The following is a 20,270-nucleotide window of genomic DNA, read 5'->3' as shown; positions in this document are numbered from 1 at the left end:
CAGTTCAGTCACCAATGGCCAATGATTTAGTCAATCATGCCTATGTAATGAAGCCTCCATAAAAACCCAAAAGGACTGGGTTTAGAGAGCTTCTGGGCTGGTGAGCACGTGGAGATTGGGGACAGTGTCATACCTGGTGTTCCATGCCCCTTCCGCATACCCTGCCCTGTACATCTCTTCCAATTGGCTGTTCCTGTTATATCCTTTTACCAGTGAACTGGTAATTAAAATGTTTCTTTGAGTTCTGTCAGCCACTCTAACAAATTAATCAAATTCAAGGAGGTGGACATGGGAACCTCTGATTTATAGCCAATTGGTCAGAAACACAGGTAATAGCCTGTGTTTGGCATCTGAAAGGAGTGGGGGAAGTCTTGTAGGACTGTTCTCCTAAACTGTAGGATCTTTTGCTATCTCCAGGTAGATAAAGTTCAGACTTGAGCAGAATTGGATTGAATTGTGGGACACCCAGCTGGAGTCCAGAGCATTGCTTGTTGGTGTGGGAACCACCCGTCACCCCCCCACCACCCCCCCCCAACACACACACACTGGAATGGGGTCTAGGAATCCAGAAAAATCTCCCAACTCAAGGGATGCCCTGAGGCAAGAGCCGAGGAATACCCTGACACTTTTCTATCCTCCCCCAAATCTAGGACCTATGAGCAAGGGCCTAACACAGGAATGAGTTCCCTCTCCTTCCTGCTAAGCTCCACCTTCATCTTCCTGTGAATTAAGATATCCTCTTCCCATAATAATCAGCACTGGAAATATCTAGACATCTTGTGAGAGAATCAAGATCCTACTTTTGTGTGATCCTTATCTATGGGCCCAAACTCCCAATATAATAATAGCCCAACCTTAGGACAAGAAATAAGCATATGGTGAGGGCAATAGGGGAGGATATTTTCCTTACACTGTCAGCTCCTGTGGGCCGCTTCTCCATCCCAGCATGTTATTCTATTTCCCTTCTTTTGGCCATTAATCTTACTTCTTTTTTTTTTTTTTTTTAATCTTTTGGCCGCACCTTGCGGCATGTGGGATCTTAGTTCCCCAACCAGGGATCGAACCCGCAACCCCTGCAATGGAAGTGTGGAGTCTTAACCACTGGACCGCCAGGGAAGTCCCTAATCTTACTTCTTATATGTCCATTGCCCCTTGACCGTGGACTTGCCTCAGACTAGTTTTCTCCGCTTTGACTTCAGAATACCTAACCCAGAGCACTTTGCTAGTACATGCACACACATGCACACAAACCTTAAAATAGATAAAAGTAAACATCCCTCAGGAGACCCTGGATTACATCATGAAGCAAGCCTGCTGCAAACATGAAATGCCATACCAGTTTTGTTTTCTCGTAAAATGAGTGCATATTTTGAACTCTGATTTCTATTATTTTTTTTCACCTTCATTTTAGGTTTAAAATTACTCAAAATCACATTAAACAACCCAACCATGTCCCACCTGTCTTACTGCCCTGCAGGTAAGAAGTTGATGTACTAAGCATGTCACTTTTAATATCTGGACTGAATTGAACTGAACTGGCACTTGATAAATCAAATTCAGCAACCAGGAGATTGCTCTTGTCTGTCTGGGTATCATAATATTTCAAGAGTCTGGGCTCACTCATATAGATACAAATAGAATCAGCTTTTGGTGGTGGTGGTTTTGTGAGGAGAGAGGCTGTTTGTTTGTTTGTTTCAGTGTTTGATTATTATGTCAGAGTGATCACCTAGATGAGATACCAGAAAACTGCCAATAATGTGCCAACATGTACAACTTGTAATTGGTGGAAATTTTGATCAGCATATTTTCTTACTGAGAAATCAAGTAGCTTTTGTCATTTGTTCAGTTAAAACACCTGCTGGTCCACTGGACAGTTTATTTTACCGTTTCGGGAAAATACTTGCCAAAGGAATTTGTCTCCAACAAGGAAAGATGGTAATGATGCTGCTCCTTATTTTACCACCAAAGTTGTAATTTTCATCACATACACATGAATAAAGAATTTCAAATGATTTAGACTCCACATTCAACTTTCTTCAATCAATCTCAAAGATCATCTTCATTTCAGCCTGTTTGTTATATGCCATAAAAACCTTAATAGTTTTGCCTTACACTTATTTATTAAGAGTATTCAGGCTGTTACAAATTGCTAAATAAGTCAAATTTGTGGCCTTTCTATCAATGATTAAGATAAGAATTTAATCAGTTCACCCTGTCTAGATACTTATCCATTCTGAGGACATCTTTTTTCTGTACAGTTAAGTAATAAATCAATCTTCAATTTGTAATTTTTCCATTCTGAGGACATCTTTTTTCTGTACAGTTAAGTAATAAATCAATCTTCAATTGTAAAATCTCACCAACATCTTCTCCAAATTGAATTGGGAGATTGGGATTGACATATATACACTAATGTGTTTAAAATGGATAACTAATAAGAACCTGCTGTATAAAAAAATAAATAAAATCTTGGAGAAAAAAAGAATTTAGTATGAATCTATATGGCTGGTAGGAAAAAATATACTTTCAAAACTATTTCCCTCTTCATAATAAATTTTCCTTAGAATATAACTTTTATTAAAAACTGAAAATTTAACTATATTTTTAAAATTTAAGTTAATTATTTGGAGGGATAATTTTTCCCTTCCAAATATTTCCCAAGTACCACAAATGACTGTGCAAAAAATATAGCCAAACCTACATTAAATAAGTTACTTTTAGTTAAATAATTTTGAAAGCAAGACTATACAAATTATTTCAAATTTTTACAGGAAAAAATATATTTGGGGAGGTGAATACATGTGAGTATTCTTCCTAAGATTTTGAATGGAACCTCCAAAAGTTAAGAGGGTACAAATTTTATCATATAAGAAAAAAATATTTTATGCTCATTCACATTTTTTTTCTTTATTTCTTTCATTCACATTTAAATATAATAAAACCTGTATTTGAATAGGTTTCCAAGAACATCCTAAAGCTTTTAATTTGGATGCTGCTGTTTAGTGACAGTTCATTCATTATGACAAGGGGTAGTTCTGTCATCTTCTCTGTTTAGTTCATATTTAATGTTTATTTCACTTTTTTAAAAGCAAGATAAAACTTAAATGCATGTTATGAAGAAAAAGATGCCAGTATGAAAAGGCTACATATTGGATGATTCCAACTGTATGACATTCTGGAAAAGGGAAAACTATGAAGACAGTAAAAAGATCAGTGGTTGCCAGGGACTGGAGTTTGGAGGGAGGGATGAGTGAGCAGAGCACAGAGGAGTTTTAAGGCAGTGAAACTATTCTGTATGATACTATAATGATGGATACCTATAATTATACATTTATCTAAAGCCATAGAATGTACACCACCAAGAGTGAACTTTAATGTAAACTACAGACTTTGAGTGATAATGATGTGTCAATGTAGGTTCCTCACTTATAACAAATGTACCACTCTGATTCAGGATATTAATAGTGGAGGAGGTTGCTCATGTGTGGGGCATGGAATAAATGGAAACTCTGTACTTTTGGCTCAGTTTTGCTATGAATCTAAAGCTGCTTTAAAAAATAAAGATTATTAATTTTTAGAAAGCAGGATATATTTATTCTAGAAAATGCCAATGATTTTTTCAACTACCTGTAATCTCTTCCTCTCCAAGAAAACCACTTTGAACACCTTAGTTTGGAGCCCTGTTGTATTTTTCTAAGCCTACACACACATATGTGTGGATGTGTGTGCTTTCCTTATTAAAAAATGGGAAAATATGGGTATCAATATTCACTCTTTTAAATTAAGATGCATTGTGGGCATATGTTCATATCAAAATATTTTAAAACACAATAAAGTAAGCTTTATGCATAATCCCCTTGGTGGATCCTGTGCATTTCTCCAGTCAGTCTCTCTTTGGAATGATGATAAGGTACACACTACATTTCCCAGTCTCCCTTGAAGCTCAGATTCTGGATGTGAATAAGGTTCTGCCAATTCAGTGAACTTACATGAAATTTGAAGATGGGACTCAGAAGGAAGCCGTTTTTCTCCCCTCTTTCAGGTAGTTTTTGCTGTCTAACAAAATCATGGAGACATGAGATTTCCTTGGGGACCGTGTTCCAGTGCCCATTATTCAGCAATCTGGGCATTGAGAAACAGCTGCCACTATGTCTTGATTCTAACTCTCTGACCCTGGGATGGTAACTATGGGATTGTGGGGGGTTTGTTTGGTTTTTGCTTCATAGTTGGTTTGCCAATTTTATTGAGTTATATTTGACGTATAACATTGTATTAGTCTAAGGTGCTCAACATAATGATTTGATATATGTATATACTGAGAAATGATTTCACAATGTTTCATTAATATCTATCACCTCACATAGTTATAATTTTATTTTCTTATGATGAGAACTTTTAAGGTCTACTCTCCGGGCAACTTTCAAATATACAATGCAGTATTCTTGAGTATAGTTACCATGCTATACATTACATCCCCAGAGCTTAATTATCTTATAACTAGAAGCTTATACCCTTTAACTACCTTCATCTATTTCCCTCAAATCCCCACTTCTGGCAATCACCAATCTGTTCTGTTTCTATGAGTTTGGGGGTTTTTTAGGCTCCACATATAAGTGAAATTATATCTTTCTCTGTCTGATTTAATTCACTTAGTATAGAGGTCCATCCATGTTGTTACAAATGGCAGGATTCCCTTCTTTTTATGGCTGCATAATATTTCACTATTTATTTATTTATTTGTATTTATAATTTATCTCCTTTGGATATATAACCAGAAGTGGAATTGCTGGATCATATGGTGGTTCTATTTTTAGTTTTTTGAGGAACCTGCGTATTGTTTTCCAATTGCCTGCACCAATTTACATTCCCACCAACAGTGTACAAGGGTTCTTGTGCATGTTCTTGCCAGCATTTCCATGTTCCTGCCAACATTTGTTATCTCTCGTCTTTTTGATGATAGCCATTCTAACAGGTGTTGGGAGGGATTGTGTTCTTGAACTTGGAGTTCCAGTGGTGGCCTCAAAGGAGATCCTGGTATATAACTTTTTGATTGATCTAGGAGTCATTCCATTCCCCAAAGCCATCTAAGAACCTACTTTTTCAGTTCTTCCAATGATTTTGCAAATACTTAATTCCCTGTATTAAATCATTCCCCCTTAAAATATTTAGAATAGATTCTCTTTACTACATGGAACTCTGACTGATACAATCCCAACACACTAAAAATTTTATAATAAAGTAATAGTAGAGAATTCCCACCTCTGCTTATTTATTGTAACATGAACATAATCTTTACCAATATATCTGCCTACCTTTGATCTATCTATCTTCCTATGTACCTATCATCTGTATATCCATACACATAAAAATGTTTTGTGTTGCGAATGGAGATATGCTGCCCGTGCTGGTCTGCAACTTGTTTTTTTCCCCCTGAACCGTTTTCCTGAATGGTACATGAGGATATATCTCATTAGTTTTTAATAGCTACACAATGTTCTATAGTATGGTTGTAGCATAATTATTCAACAAATCCAAAAATTTCCCTACTGATGAACACGTGTGTTTTTCCAAATGTTTGCTGTGAGAACGCTGTAAGGAATATCGTTTTACATATTTCCTTGGGAGCTTTGATTTTACTGATGTAGGATAGATTTCTATAAGCAGAATTACTGGGTCAAAGAATATAAGCATTTCAAAATTTTAATAGATACTGACAAATTAAATTCCAATAAGCTTCTACAAATTTACACTCCCAGCACAAATGCATGAAACTGCTTATATCTCCATAAACAGTTATATCTGGTTATAACTGGATATTAATGACTTTTTCTGGCCAATCTAATAACATTTAAAAAGTAGCATACTATTATCTTTAAATTGCATTTCTTGGATTACAAGTAAAATTGAGTGTCATTTCAGATTTTTACTGGCCGTCTGCTATGATTGTCGTTTCACATGTACCCTTTGCCCATTGAATTAATTTTCATATCTATTTGTAAGTATTTTTAGTATATTAAAGATATTATCCCTTTGTCTGTCTGTCTCTGTCTCTCACACACACACACAGAAAGAGAGGAGACTATTGTCCCAGTTTGTTGTTTGCTATTTGTTGTTATTTATATTGACTTTTGCTGTAGCAAGTTTTTCATGTAGCCATTGGTTTACTGTGTTGCTCAGAAAAGGCTCTGTGACCTTGATATTTTACAAATATTTTTCTAAATTTTTAAATAATTTTTGGGTTTTGTTGTTTATAATTAAAGGGTTAACCCACCAAATTTTTAATTGATTGTATTGTATAAAATTAACATTTAACTTTATTTTAGTTCTAATTGATAGATAATTGTCCCAATACCAACCATTGTCTAAGCCATCCTTTCCTCCACTGAAATTAATTGTTTTACTCTGCATATACCTGGATCCGTCTCTGAGTTTTTATTTGTATTTCACTGGTCTATTGTCCAATTCCTATTCAAATGCCATATTGATTTGATTATGCTGCTTTATAGATAGTAAGCTCTGGAATCTACTAAAAAAGCAGTTCCCCTTACTATTTTTTTCATTTTGAAACATTTCTTGCCATTTGTAACATATTTATTCTTCAAGGTCAATTTCAGATTTATTTCCTTTTATTAAAATAAGCTGGAAATTTTATTCAAATTAAATTAAATTTACATATTACTTTAGTAATTAATTTAATGATTGACATCCTTGGAATGATTGAGAGTTTATAATATATATGGAATATATATATGACATGTCTTTCCAGTTTATTCATGTCTTGTCCTTCAATAACACTTCTTTTCCTTCATATAGACCTTGTGGCTTCTATTAAGGTTCTTCCTTAAGAGATTGACAGTTCTTACAGAATATAACAAACTAGCATGGATTCATGCTTCCTTCCCTTGAACCGAACTCTGCAGAAGCCACTGAAGTGAGAGGGAGGTTTTTGGATCCCAGTACAAAAAATAATGGAAGAAATGTTTGGGAAGATGAGTTGACTGAGCCCCAATGTGAAAGGGAAGAAGGTTCAGGCAAAAGGAAGCCATGCCCCATGACTGGAGGAGTGATGGGAAGCAGTTGTCTAATTGGGCCTTTTATTCTCTGGCCCACATTGCCCTGGGAGGACTATTGCTCATCCCTTCACAATGGCTTGGTGAGAAAGCACATCACCAGCCCAGTAATAGCACCAGCCCTAAGTGGCAGACTCACAGTAGGGTGACTCTGAGTGCAGAGTTGATAACCAGAAGTGCACGTAGTCTGGTCAATCACTAAGCATTCCCTTCCACATCCTCCCCCTCTATCTCACTCTATGATAGCATCAGTCACAATAGAAGAAGACAGCCTCTGGAAAACAGAAGTACTTGGGGCAGAGATATTAAGTGGGTGGGGTTCATGAAAGACAAGTCATCTGGTGAGTGGAATGAAGTAAACAGGAAATGGTTGAGACCATATTACAGAACTAGAAGCTATCTACTCTGGGATATACCCCATCCCCCCTCTCAAACTCACCAATAGGACAACAAGCCAGGGCAGAGGATCTTATCCTTCCATCAAAGTACATGTTACCTGTCAAGATAGTTGATAGCTCCAAAAGAATATGAGCTTGCACAGAAAAATGTTAGCATAATAGGTCTGAGACTGTTATACTTAGAACGGTCTGCTTGCAAGGCTGGACTTTCTCTTTAGCCATAAGAAGATTCAAGGATATTTAAACACACACACACACACACACACACACACACACACACACACACACACACAGAGCAAACATCATACTTAATCACAAATTATTGAAAACATTCCCCTTGAGGTTAGGAAGAAAATGGATGGTGACAATTACCATTTTCATTCAAGTGAAAGTGCTACACAGTGGAATGAAACCAAAAATAATATATGAGTCTATACTGATATAAATAAAGGAATGAATTAATGAAGAGAAGAGAGACTTTTTCCTTTACAGTAGAATGTCATTAATAAACTAGAAGGAATGATGGAATTAGAAAATCACCATTTGATAAATTATCACAGTAATAATTAATTCAACTAAGAAACATTGATGGATGCTAAAACTAGTGAGTGAAAGTTTGATGGGGAAAGGTATATTTACATAGTCTTGAAGTATTTCCTCACAACGTATTTATGAAATGCAAAGAGAAAAAGAGTAACTTTAAATGGAGAAAACCAAATGAAACCACTTTAATCAAATGATCAAGTAATGGGACAAATCAAAATGTGTTCCTCTTGTTGGAATGCAGTGAGAAGTATATACAGCCTCAATTCTGAGATACTTCTGCCAAAAATTTATAACCTGAATCTAATCATTAGAAAATACCAGGTAAAATAAAATAAAAATAAATAAATAAATAAATAAAAAGAAAATACCAGGTAAACCCAAATTGAGAAATATTCTGACCTGTAACCTTCAAGTGTTAAGGTTAAGTTTAAAAAAGACTGAAAAGAATAGGAAATGCTCCAGATATTGAAGGAGACTAAAGAGACAAGACAACAAATGCAACACTGATCCTGGACTGGAATGGTTTGCTATTGTTAACAAAAACAAAGAAACAAACAAACAAAGACTGTCACTCATCATCCTGTTATTCAAAGGGTTAAGTTGCAACCCTCTGCCAATGCCCACTGACAGTCAGCCCTAAGGGGAATTCAGGATGGAAAAAAACAGGATGAGGCCCTCTGTGCTTTGGATAAACAGGCCCTTAGATAGATGCACATTGCAGGAAGAATTTCAATGACCCCAGATTCTTGCATCTTCCCATACATAGAAAAGCACTAAAACCATGAACTTGAGATGTCTGTTCTTTGTGATGAGCAGTAATCTTTTACCAAGATGTATGCTTCACTGCACTATTCCCTAGCCAAAAATAAATAAATCATACCTAAGCTGGCTCCTCCCCTACCTCTTCAGAGCAATTCCTCAGAGCTAGTGAGAGGCTGTCTCCCAGGCTATAGTCCCCAGTAAGGTCCCTGAATAAAACTTAATTCACAACTTTAATGTGTGTTTTTCCTTCAATCAATCCTATACAGGACATGATTGGGACAATTGGTGAAACTTGAATGGGATCTGTAAATTAGATAATAGTAATACATCGGTGTTTCCTGATTCTGATCGTTGCATTGTGGTTATGTAAGAGGTCTTTGTTTGCATGAATTTTACTTTGAAGTATTACAGAGTGACAGGGCATCATGTTGTCAGGGAGGAAGACACCTTCCTCTACCTTTCTAGGTTCTTCTGGCTGGTCTGTGAGAAGTATATACAGCCTCAATTCTGAGATACTTCTGCCAAAAATTTATAACCTGAATCTAATCATTAGAAAATACCAGGTAAAATAAAATAAAAATAAATAAATAAATAAATAAAAAGAAAATACCAGGTAAACCCAAATTGAGAAATATTCTGACCTGTAACCTTCAAGTGTTAAGGTTAAGTTTAAAAAAGACTGAAAAGAATAGGAAATGCTCCAGATATTGAAGGAGACTAAAGAGACAAGACAACAAATGCAACACTGATCCTGGACTGGAATGGTTTGCTATTGTTAACAAAAACAAAGAAACAAACAAACAAAGACTGTCACTCATCATCCTGTTATTCAAAGGGTTAAGTTGCAACCCTCTGCCAATGCCCACTGACAGTCAGCCCTAAGGGGAATTCAGGATGGAAAAAAACAGGATGAGGCCCTCTGTGCTTTGGATAAACAGGCCCTTAGATAGATGCACATTGCAGGAAGAATTTCAATGACCCCAGATTCTTGCATCTTCCCATACATAGAAAAGCACTAAAACCATGAACTTGAGATGTCTGTTCTTTGTGATGAGCAGTAATCTTTTACCAAGATGTATGCTTCACTGCACTATTCCCTAGCCAAAAATAAATAAATCATACCTAAGCTGGCTCCTCCCCTACCTCTTCAGAGCAATTCCTCAGAGCTAGTGAGAGGCTGTCTCCCAGGCTATAGTCCCCAGTAAGGTCCCTGAATAAAACTTAATTCACAACTTTAATGTGTGTTTTTCCTTCAATCAATCCTATACAGGACATGATTGGGACAATTGGTGAAACTTGAATGGGATCTGTAAATTAGATAATAGTAATACATCGGTGTTTCCTGATTCTGATCGTTGCATTGTGGTTATGTAAGAGGTCTTTGTTTGCATGAATTTTACTTTGAAGTATTACAGAGTGACAGGGCATCATGTTGTCAGGGAGGAAGACACCTTCCTCTACCTTTCTAGGTTCTTCTGGCTGGTCTAAGAATTAAATTGACATGAGACAGATTAACAGGAGAAAATCAAACAAAAGTATAAATAACACGGATATATGGGAGAGACCCATGAAAACTGAGTAACTCACCAAAATGGTCCAAGCCACCGCCTTGAATACCATCTTCAGCTAAGGACAAAAGAAAGATGTTGGGAGCAGGAGAGAGTTGTGGGAAGTTGCCAGGAAAAGCACAGTAAACAAGAGTAAATCTGTGATGCAGATTTAAGTCATTCCCTTCTCCATTGATAAGAAGTTTCTAGAGATTTAGAGTCATCTTTCTCTTCCTGGTACAGAGGAGACACCCTTACACATGGAGATTTCCCTTGTACAGGTAAATGTCTCTTACGAAAGGGTAACTTCTACTCAGTTTTCAGAGCTCCTCTGCTATTTCTTAAAAGTAGCTAAATGAAAATAATTAAGTTGCCAAAGAGGCATATTTTGGGGTGGTGTATTCTGTTCCCCTCCCCAAAGTGATCTCAGGTGCCCTCGGCCTGCAGTGGCTTAAAGCAGGGTTTTGGTTCCCGGCCAGAGATTGAGGTTGCGTCACGGCAGTGAAAGCACCAAATCCTTAGATGCTAGACCAGTGGTCAGAGACAAGGCCCTGGCTCTTCGGCTTTGCAGAAGAGAATTCCCACAAAGACAAAAAGTAATGAAACAAGTAAAGTGTTTATTAGGAGAAAAAAAAGAGTACAGTACTTCTGGATAGACACACAGGCGGACTCAGAGAGAGAGAAAGTCACGCCCCCATGGTAGTTTAAATCACTTATATGGGGCATTTCTTCTGGGTTTCCTTTGGCCAATCATTTTGATATACCTGGTTCAGAGTCTGTATTTGGTATACCTCAGTATCCTCCCATGTGTGCACGTATCTCTCAGCCAAGATGGATTCCACCAAAGAGGCCTATGGGTAGTTGACATCACCTACTATGGGGTTGGCGCCCTCTCCCTTTTTTGACCTCCAAAGAGCTTTCTAGTCAGGAAGGTTTCCTTGACTTAGAGAATGAGAAATATGTGGTCTCTTATCTTCTATCTGGGCAGGGCCCAGCCTCCTCTCTCAGTTGTCCTTCTGTTCTAATCTTGGAGTATCATTCCACAGGGAATGACTCTCCAGTTGTTTACCCTGGCGGGGCCCAACTACCTCTGGCCTCAAAAGGCAGTTAAACATCAATAGGTCAGCACAAGCCTTAAATACACACACACACACACACACACACACACACACACACACACACACACACACACACACTTGGGAGAAATCTCCCTCCTATCAAGAAGTTCATTGTACTACAATAGTTTCCATATCCTTGAGAAAAATTCACTAGTATGTATCCTGCCTCTTGTTATGGAGACTAGCATTTGGAATACTTCTGTCTCTGAAAACTTTAGAGATTTGAGATGGTTTGCAATTGGCAGATTTCTCCTGAAGTTACTTGATCCCTGTGTCTACTCCATTTATTGTTAGTAATTTTTAAATTTCCATTTCCTTTCCTGCTTTATTCCCAGAAGCGTATTGCTGAATCAAATGCATACTCTGTGGCCATTCCTTCCCTCCTCTAAGAAGCAAGCTATCATACATTTATAACAGGCCATTCTGTGAGCAAAATTACAGTTTTACAATTTCTCACTCTTTAAGTATTTCTTCATCCTCAGCAGCATCCAAAGCATTTCTTAGCTGCTGCTGCCTCCTCCAAATTAATTAATTCATCAAATATTTATTGAGAAAATACTATGAGCCATACCATTCTAGAACCTGGGAATACAATAGGGAATAATGTCTCAGATCTCATGGAAATTACAATCTACTAGGGGAGGAAACAATAAAGAAGAACTCCCCCCCCCCTTTTTTTTCAGATAATGATATCTACTTAGAAAACAATAACAGATGCTAAAAATGACTGGGAAAGGTCCTTTCTAAGGAGAGGGCATCTGATCAGAGACAAAATGATGTGGAACCAGCCACGTGAGGATCTGGAAAAGGGGCAAATGCAGAAGCTTTGTGGAAACAAATCAAGCATATTTAAACTCACTATAATGTAAGTCCCAGGTGACCGTGATTTTGTCTATTGCGTGTGTGGTTGTGGTCATTTCAGTGGTTTTACTGCTTATCCCAAGCCCGTGTCTGTCACATCACAGGCATTCGATGTATATTTGTGGAAGAAATGAACAGACAGCATGGCAGAAGGGCTGGGATCCCAGAGTGAGGGAGAGATGTGTAAGGCTGTGACTGAGGGGAGCGGAAGTCAGAAATCACAGAGGCCTGAGCACCAGGTAAAAGGGTTGGAAATTATTCTAAGCACAATGGGAAACCTTTGCAGGTTTTTCCTCAGAAGGGGACTTGGTCTTATTTACATTTGAAAAGATCATTCTCGCAGCTTCCGCCTGTGTGGCAATGCTTCCTCTTTGAGCCTGACCTCCCAGCAAGAGGTTGGAGGACTCTGAATTTGTGCTGTGTAGTTAGTGCTTGCAAAGCCTTGCTCTCACAGAAGTTCAGCGGTGACCCCCTTGTCCTCCAGCCCGGCTCCGCCCCAGCCACCACCTTCCTTCAGATTTAGAGTGTCCAGGCTCCAAGTGACTTGGGCTATTCAGTGGTACAAAAACCTTTCTTTCTACCTTCTTTTCCTCAGAAGTTTGATCTGATGCTTCTTCCTCTAACATCCCACTTCCTTTCTCTCTGTTCTTTTGAAGCCAGCCCGCTGCTGAGCTGTGAAAGCTGCAGCCAACTGCCCACACTGATCCCGCTCCTTTTACTCCCCGTAGGACCAACACTGACCAGATCACGGTTATCTCCTGTTCCTTTCCCACTTCCTGTTGTTTTGACTGTAGAATAAAGCCTGCCCTTTAAGTTGATTTCATTCTCTCTGAGTTTCTGATATTCTCCTAAAAATCCAACATTTCTGACCACATGCCAAATTCTGAAGCCTCCTCACCCTTCACTGTCACCCTCATTCTGCGGCAGAGCAAACCTGTTCCCTGTAGCCACAAGCGTCCCAGGCACAGACCTTTCAAATGTTCCCCTTGTTCCTTAAGTATGTGATAATTTCCATATTTTTTTTTCTCCGCCACAAGCTAACACACTGTTCACAGAGTCAGAGTCTTCATTTGATGATGAATCCCTTCAACCTATTGGGTCTCTGATCCAGAGCCTGGGTCTTTGAAATTCACAGCTGTGATCCAGCTTGAAAGTGAGCAGGACCCTGTGTGGCTCCTGGGCACAGAAGTGTTTCAAACAGTTGCTAATCAGGGAAGGGAGGGGATGCAGAGAAAAGGGAGGAGCAGCCAAGAAACAATAGTGCAGCCTTGGGGCAGGGTCCTGGTTCTGCCTCAAGGGATACATGTAACAATATCTTTGAGCTCTTTACAGAACTAAAACCACCAACAAATGGGAGATGTTACCATTCTTCATTCCAGAGGATATCACAATTTGATAACTTTGAGAAGCTCATCAAAAGACCACCTGAGGGCTTCCTTGGTGGCGCAGTGGTTGCGCGTCCGCCTGCCAATGCAGGGGAACCGGGTTCGCGCCCCCGGTCTGGGGGGATCCCACATGCCGCGGAGCGGCTGGGCCTGTGAGCCATGGCCGCTGAGCCTGCGCGTCCGGAGCCTGTGCTCCGCAACGGGAGAGGCCACAACAGTGTGAGGCCCGCATACCACAAAAAAAAAAAAAAAAAAAAAAAAAAAAAAAAAAAGACCACCTGAGGCCAGATTAAAAGAGTGAAAGCCCTGCACACACCCTAATTCTTATCAGCAGCTCTGTCCTTGAACCATTGCTATAAAACTCCTTACCAAATCCTCCTGGGTTGGACACGCAGTCTTAAGGGACACAAGACCACCGTGTCCCACTTTGCCTGGCAAAACAATAAAGCTATTCTTTTCTACTTCACCCAAAACTCTATCTCTGAGATTTAATTCGGTGTCGGGGTGCAGAGGCCAGATTCAGCTTCAGCCCTGTCCCTAGTGATAGCAGACCCTCTGTGCTGTCTGTGAGAGGTTGTCCACCACTCTGTTGTTGCAATAACATGCCTGAAGTCTGCTCAGCCCTCCTTCCTGCTGCTTGTAGGTGGGGAACCACAAAATGTAGATCTCTCAATACAGAAGCTTCTGTCTGTCTTCATGCTCCAGTTAGAGCTCTGAAGGGAAAATCTCACCCTGTGGGTTCTAAAGGAACTGAGCAATAGACATAGGACTCGGGAAAGATCACAACATCAGCCTTGTGCCTGGTGCTGGGGAAGGAAAAAAATTTCCCTCTACCCTTTTTAGGTTCTTCTGGCTGGTCTAAGAATTAAATTGACATGAGACAGATTAACAGGAGAAAACCAAATTTAATTACGAATGAATGGAGGTCCCATAAGAAAAATTGAGGCAGGAGATAGATGGGCTCCAGGCTAAACATTTAAAACTGGCCTCCTGTTTGCACTTCTTGGGGTGAAAAAAATATGGGTTCAGGCCGGACACTTACAGCTAGCCTCCTGTTTGCATTTCCTGGGACAGGAGATATGTGGGCTCCAGGTTAGATATTTATAACCAGCCTCCTGTTTGCTCTCTGAAATGGAAGCAATGACAGAGACAGAGTAAATAGCCAGGCTTTGTCTCCTGTGGACACCTTAAGATAACAGTCATGGCAAGAACAGAGAGGGGCTAATCCTTGTTTGAGTAAAGGCTCAAGAAGTCACATATTTCCCCTCCTTGGGGCAAGGGAGAAATTGCACATGTGCAGAAAGGCTCCTGGGAGGTCAAAAAAGAGGGGGAACCACCCCATAATATGTGATGCTAAGGCCACCCCACAGGGCTCTGGGCTGGAATCCATCTTCAAAAAAAGTAGCGTATGCATGTAGGGGAGGGTCCTAGGGCAGGTCAGGTGTGGAAAAAGAAACCAGATAATTGGCCAAAGGTAAACAAAGACCTGGAAGAACTGCCCTTTATAAATTAGTTAACCACCTCTTTTCTGCTCTCCTCCTCATTAGGGAGGATGCCCACACTTTCTCTCTGGGTGTGCATCTCTGCCTTGCTGAACAAACTGTTTCTCTGTGTGCTTTCCCACTTGTTGTTGTGCTATGTCTCTCATAATAAACGTTGTACCTGTTTTTATATTTTATATACCTCCATGAGAAATGCATTTTTCACTGGGGACAAGAGCCAGGGAAAAGTAGGTGCTAGCCTCTAGCCCTTGCTTGTCTGGTGGCTAGGATTCCTGGTTTTCACCCAGGCTACCCAGGTTCAATTCCTGGGCAGGGAATTAATATCTTGCTTCACGCCACCACTCACTGCTGCCTCTCCGAGATCAACGTGAGACACAAGGATAAGTTAGGGAATTGAGACTTATTATATGCCACTGAAAGAAGGAGAATGGGGTAGGGGTTTGAGCCTTCAAAGGGGAGAAAGGCAATTCACATAGAGATGGAAAAACAAACGTTTGGTAAACAAATGTTTGCTATGCCATACAGAGACAAGGGGACACAGAGAGGGCTTTGGTCTCCAGGCCCTGCCAAGTTCTCTCTACCACACCTAGCTCATATTCTTTGCAGGTATCTCTGGTGAGAGTGCTCTTCCTGGACCAGGTCCTTTATCTAAATTCTTTTAGGCAGTTAAGGGGGAGGTAAAAAGAAACACTTTCTGAGCCTTCAGTTTCTTAAAAATAATCAGCCTAAAATAATCCTCCTGCCAAAGATATAAACTTTGGGGAGGCAAATTTTGATCCACTAGAGAATCCAGCTTAGACCTAAAGTAAGAAAGGTCTTCCTGAAACTTTCCTTCTCCAGATCTAAGTTTTAGGACAGAACATGTCAGTGAAAATTAATCAGTCAATCTAAGAAAGAAATGGAAAATTTTATTCAAGCCAAATTTGAGGATTATAATCAAGGAAGAGCATTTCAGAAAGCTCTGAAGACTGTTCCACTCATTAGAAGTCAAGGCACAGTTATATAAGTTTTTTGAGACAGAGGGCCGAACGTCAAATGACATATTATTATCGACAGTTTACATAATCCAGATCTAAGTGTCATTGTGGTAGGTCACATGATCGCTTACAAGATCAAGAAGGAATGTTATCTTTTTTTTTTTTTTTTTTTTTTTTTTTTTTTTGTGGTATGCCGGCCTCCCCCTGCTGCGGCCTTTCCCGTTGCGGAGGACAGGCTCCGGACGCGCAGGCTCAGCGGCCATGGCTCACGGGCCCAGCCGCTCCGCGGCACGTGGGATCCCCCCAGACCGGGGCGCGAACCCAGTTCCCCTGCATCGGCAGGCGGACGCGCAACCGCTGCACCACCAGGGAAGCCCAGGAATGTTATCTTTTAAGGAGTTGTCTCATTGATGCTAGGAGAATGGTGCTTTTTATGGTTGAGCAGGTATTCCTGCTGATGGGGGAGGTTTGGTCAATGCATGATGCAGATATACCATGCAGAGTGGGGGAAGGGAGAAGGCCAACAGACAGAGAAGAACTTTTTATTCTTAAATTTTTCTTGCCTTGTCATAAAATATGAATTTTATTTCACAAGCAGCAACAAGAATCTCCACACATGGTGGAGAGCAAAGGATCCCAGAGCCCCAGAGGTTATCATGTGCATATGAAATTTGACCCCTGAGCTGTGGACCCATGGATGTTAGACTTGGGAAATGGTACCAGCATGATGGGTCTTTCTTCATTCCAAGGGGAGGAGCCAGTCAGAAGGATGTAAAATTTTCCCTAGCCTATGACCCTCTCCAAAAGAACCAAAGACCTCATCTTGCCTATTATGATGCTATTATCAAAGGTGTCCTCTTCAGCACTCCAGGTCATTCCACTGAGAGAGAAATGAAGACACAAATATCTTAAAAAGTGCACCTATGTGAGTCTGGGACAGTTGGCAGAAATTGGTAGAGGTGAGGATCATTTAAAATGGGAGTTGCAGGATGTCAGGCCTGGGAATGCATGATTAGAAACTACTAATATAAGCATCAGTCCACCAGCTAGCTAGTTTAAATTATTCGGGAATCTAATTGTGTCCAGGTAAGCAGGAAGGGGACTCAAAGAACTCACTTCTCACACTATATTAGAACAAATAGGAGGACTGAAAATTACTAAAATATAAAAGAAAATTATTTAAAGCATGTAAAAGATTTACTTCATAAAAGATTAATCACAGGAAATTTAGAAAATTTTAGGCAGCGACTGCATTAAACTCTCAAGCAAATTGAAGAAAAACAGAGATTTGATGAAAGTTGAAGAAAAAAAACACACTAAATCCAAGAAAGAACTTAAGACAACTCAAAGCATTGTAGAATTTTAAATGACATTAGAAATAGTAAGGATCCCAATACACTAAAGAGAAAAACAAATCATTTGTAGGGGAGCAAAATCTGCCACCCCAAAATGTTTCTTTGGCATGTGGATTATTTCACACTGAAAACAATCAAGGCCCAAAAGACTCAGGAAGAAACTTTGACCTTCCTCCTAACTGCCTAAAAGAATTTAGATACAAGGACTGTTTCCAGAATATAGCTATCACCTGAGATACTTGCATAGAATATGGGCTAGGGGAGGTGGGGGAAACTCTGCAGGTCCTAGAGGTCAGAGTCCACTCTGTGTCCCATTGTCTCTGGTGGTCCAGCAAACATTTATTTACCAAACGTTTGCTTTTCCATCTCCGTGTGAATTGCCTTCCTCCCTTCTGAAGTCCCAAACCACTACCCCCAACATCCTCTTTTGTCTTTAGCTGAAGATGATAAAGTGAGGATTTTGGCTATTTTGGCAAGTTACTCAATTTTTCTGAGTTCCTCCCATGTATACATGTTATTAAATTTTGTTTGATTTTCTCCTGTTAATCTGTCCCATGTCAATTTGATTCTTAGATCAGCCAGAAGAACTTAGAAGGGTAGAGGAAAAATTCTTCCTCCCTAACACTAATATGAAGGATAGATTTGAAAAAATAAAAGCTCAAAATATAAGGATAAAGGACACAGATAAAAGTGATCTGGATGATGATAAATGAGAAGAAAAAATAATGGAAATTTCACACAATGAAAATTGGTGATCCTGAAGAAAAAAATAGAACAAATTAAACAGAAACAACAACAAAACATTTCTTTTTCAATTTTTGAATATTCAAATTGAAAGGATTAAAGAATTAAAGATAATTCTAATATGTAATGACCTCATCCTGATGTGGGGGCAGAATGCTGGAAAAATTCTATTCCTGTATTCTTTTTCTTTTTATTAATTAATTAATTTATTATTTATTTTTGGTTGCATTGGGTAGGTTTCTGTGTATGGGCTTTCTCTAGTTGCGATGAGCGGGGGCTACTCTTCTTTGCGGTGAGCGGGCTTCTCATTGTGGTGGCTTCTCTTGTTGTGGAGCACGGGCTCTAGGCACGCAGGCCTCAGTAGTTGTGGCTCGCGGGCTCTAGAGAGCATGCTTGGCTTCTCTTGTTGTGGAGCACGGGCTCTAGGCACGCAGGCCTCAGTAGTTATGGCACGTGGGCTCAGTAGTTGTGGCTCGCAGGCTCTAGAGCGCAGGCTCAGTAGTTGTGGCGCATGGCCTTAGTTGCTCCGCAGCATGTGAGATCTTCCCAGACCAGTTTTCGAACCCATATCCCCTGCATTGGCAGGCAGGTTCTTAACTACTGCGCCACCAGGGAAGCCCTATTCCTGTATTCTTTAGATAATTCAATAAAACACAATAAATGGGGTGGGTGTCCCTACAAAGGGAAATGAAAATATTGGCAGGACTACAGTTAGACACATGCAGTCTTTTAGGTGAAAAAAAGTCGGCTCACTTTTTCTTAAACACTCATTATAATGCCATGGCTCTCAACCTCAGCTGAACACTGGAATTACTTGGAGAGCTTTAAAAAACATTGATGCTTGGGTCCCACGCCCCCAAAATCAGATTTAATTGGTTTGGGGTCTGGCCTGGTAATTCTAATGTGGAGAAATGTATAAGACCCTCTGCTTGGCACTGTCCCATGTGCTAATGGAAAAAGAGTGGTGAAAGGAGAGGGAAATACACTCCTCCCAGGGCACAAGAGCCCAGTGTGTAGGGCAATAAAACATCAGAGCCAGAGACAAGGGAAATGTAAGGTGTAATCCCCAAAAGCCAACTTCAGGTTTCACAAAAGGGCCCCAGGGCCATAGCTGTTGTTTGGCAAACACCTCACCATGTGTTTTATTTTTTTTATTATTATTTTTTAAAATAAATTTATTTATTTATTTGTTGGTTTGCTTTTGGCTGCATTGGGTCTTTGCTGCTACGCGCGGGCTTTCTCTACTGGTGAGCGAGGGCTACTCTTCGTTGCGGTGCGTGGGCTTCTCATTGCAGTGGCTTCTCTTGTTGAGGAGCACGGGCTTTAGGCACGTGGGCTTCAGTAGTTGTGGCACACGGGCTCAGTAGTTGTGGCTCACGGGCTCTAGAGCGCAGGCTCAGTAGCTGTGGCGCATGGGCTGAGTTGCTCTGCAGCATGTGGGATCTTCCCGGACCAGGGCTCGAACCCATGTCCCCTGCACTGGCAGGTGGATACTTAACCACTGTGCCACCAGGGAAGTCCCTCACCATGTGTTTTATACGTCAGCGCCCGCCAGTCCAGGACATTAGGACTGAAGGTCCCACTAGCATAGACAGTGCTAATCTCTTCTGGTGATAACACATAGTCCCACATGTTCACATCTCCACTGTCTCCCACCAAAGACTGGTTTTTATCAAAGCCCCCAGCAAATGCATCCTGCTCCTGCCCCAGGACGATGCTTGCCTCTGTCCCTAAAGAGTATCCCCTCTTCATATTCCTCCTCACCATGGGCTTCCCATCCACCCAGAGCTCTGTAATCCCTGAGGTAGACTCCCAGGTCACACAGAAGTGCATTGGTGCAGGAGAACTCTCAGGAGGCTTGAAAAAGACATCAGCTCCACCCACGGATACACTGTATACGCCAGTCTTTCCCTTGAAGAGGAGGATCTCATTATATTGTTGCCTTGTGGCATAAGAGAAGAGGCTACAGTCTCAGGTCAGATCGGTATAGACATGCAGGCACACA

The 20,270-nt window shown here is 40.3% G+C and overlaps 1 protein-coding gene across 1 annotated transcript in view; it reads right to left on the bottom strand.

The window, feature by feature from the left end:
- Positions 1–18,676: 18,676 nt before the first annotated feature.
- The window catches only part of LOC114486168 (C-reactive protein-like), a 60,942-nt gene continuing 59,348 nt past the window's right edge, over positions 18,677–20,270 (bottom strand). The window contains 1 exon segment of the mRNA XM_028488750.2: positions 18,677–20,269. Within this exon segment, the coding sequence (XP_028344551.1) occupies positions 19,760–20,269 (510 nt within the window). The 3' untranslated portion in view covers positions 18,677–19,759.

The sequence above is a fragment of the Physeter macrocephalus genome, chromosome 4, assembly GCF_002837175.3.
Source record: "Physeter macrocephalus isolate SW-GA chromosome 4, ASM283717v5, whole genome shotgun sequence".
In the NCBI taxonomy this organism is placed as follows: Eukaryota; Metazoa; Chordata; class Mammalia; order Artiodactyla; family Physeteridae; genus Physeter; species Physeter macrocephalus.
Note: the sequence above shows the minus strand (reverse complement) of the source record. Positions and strands in the feature narration are given on the sequence as shown.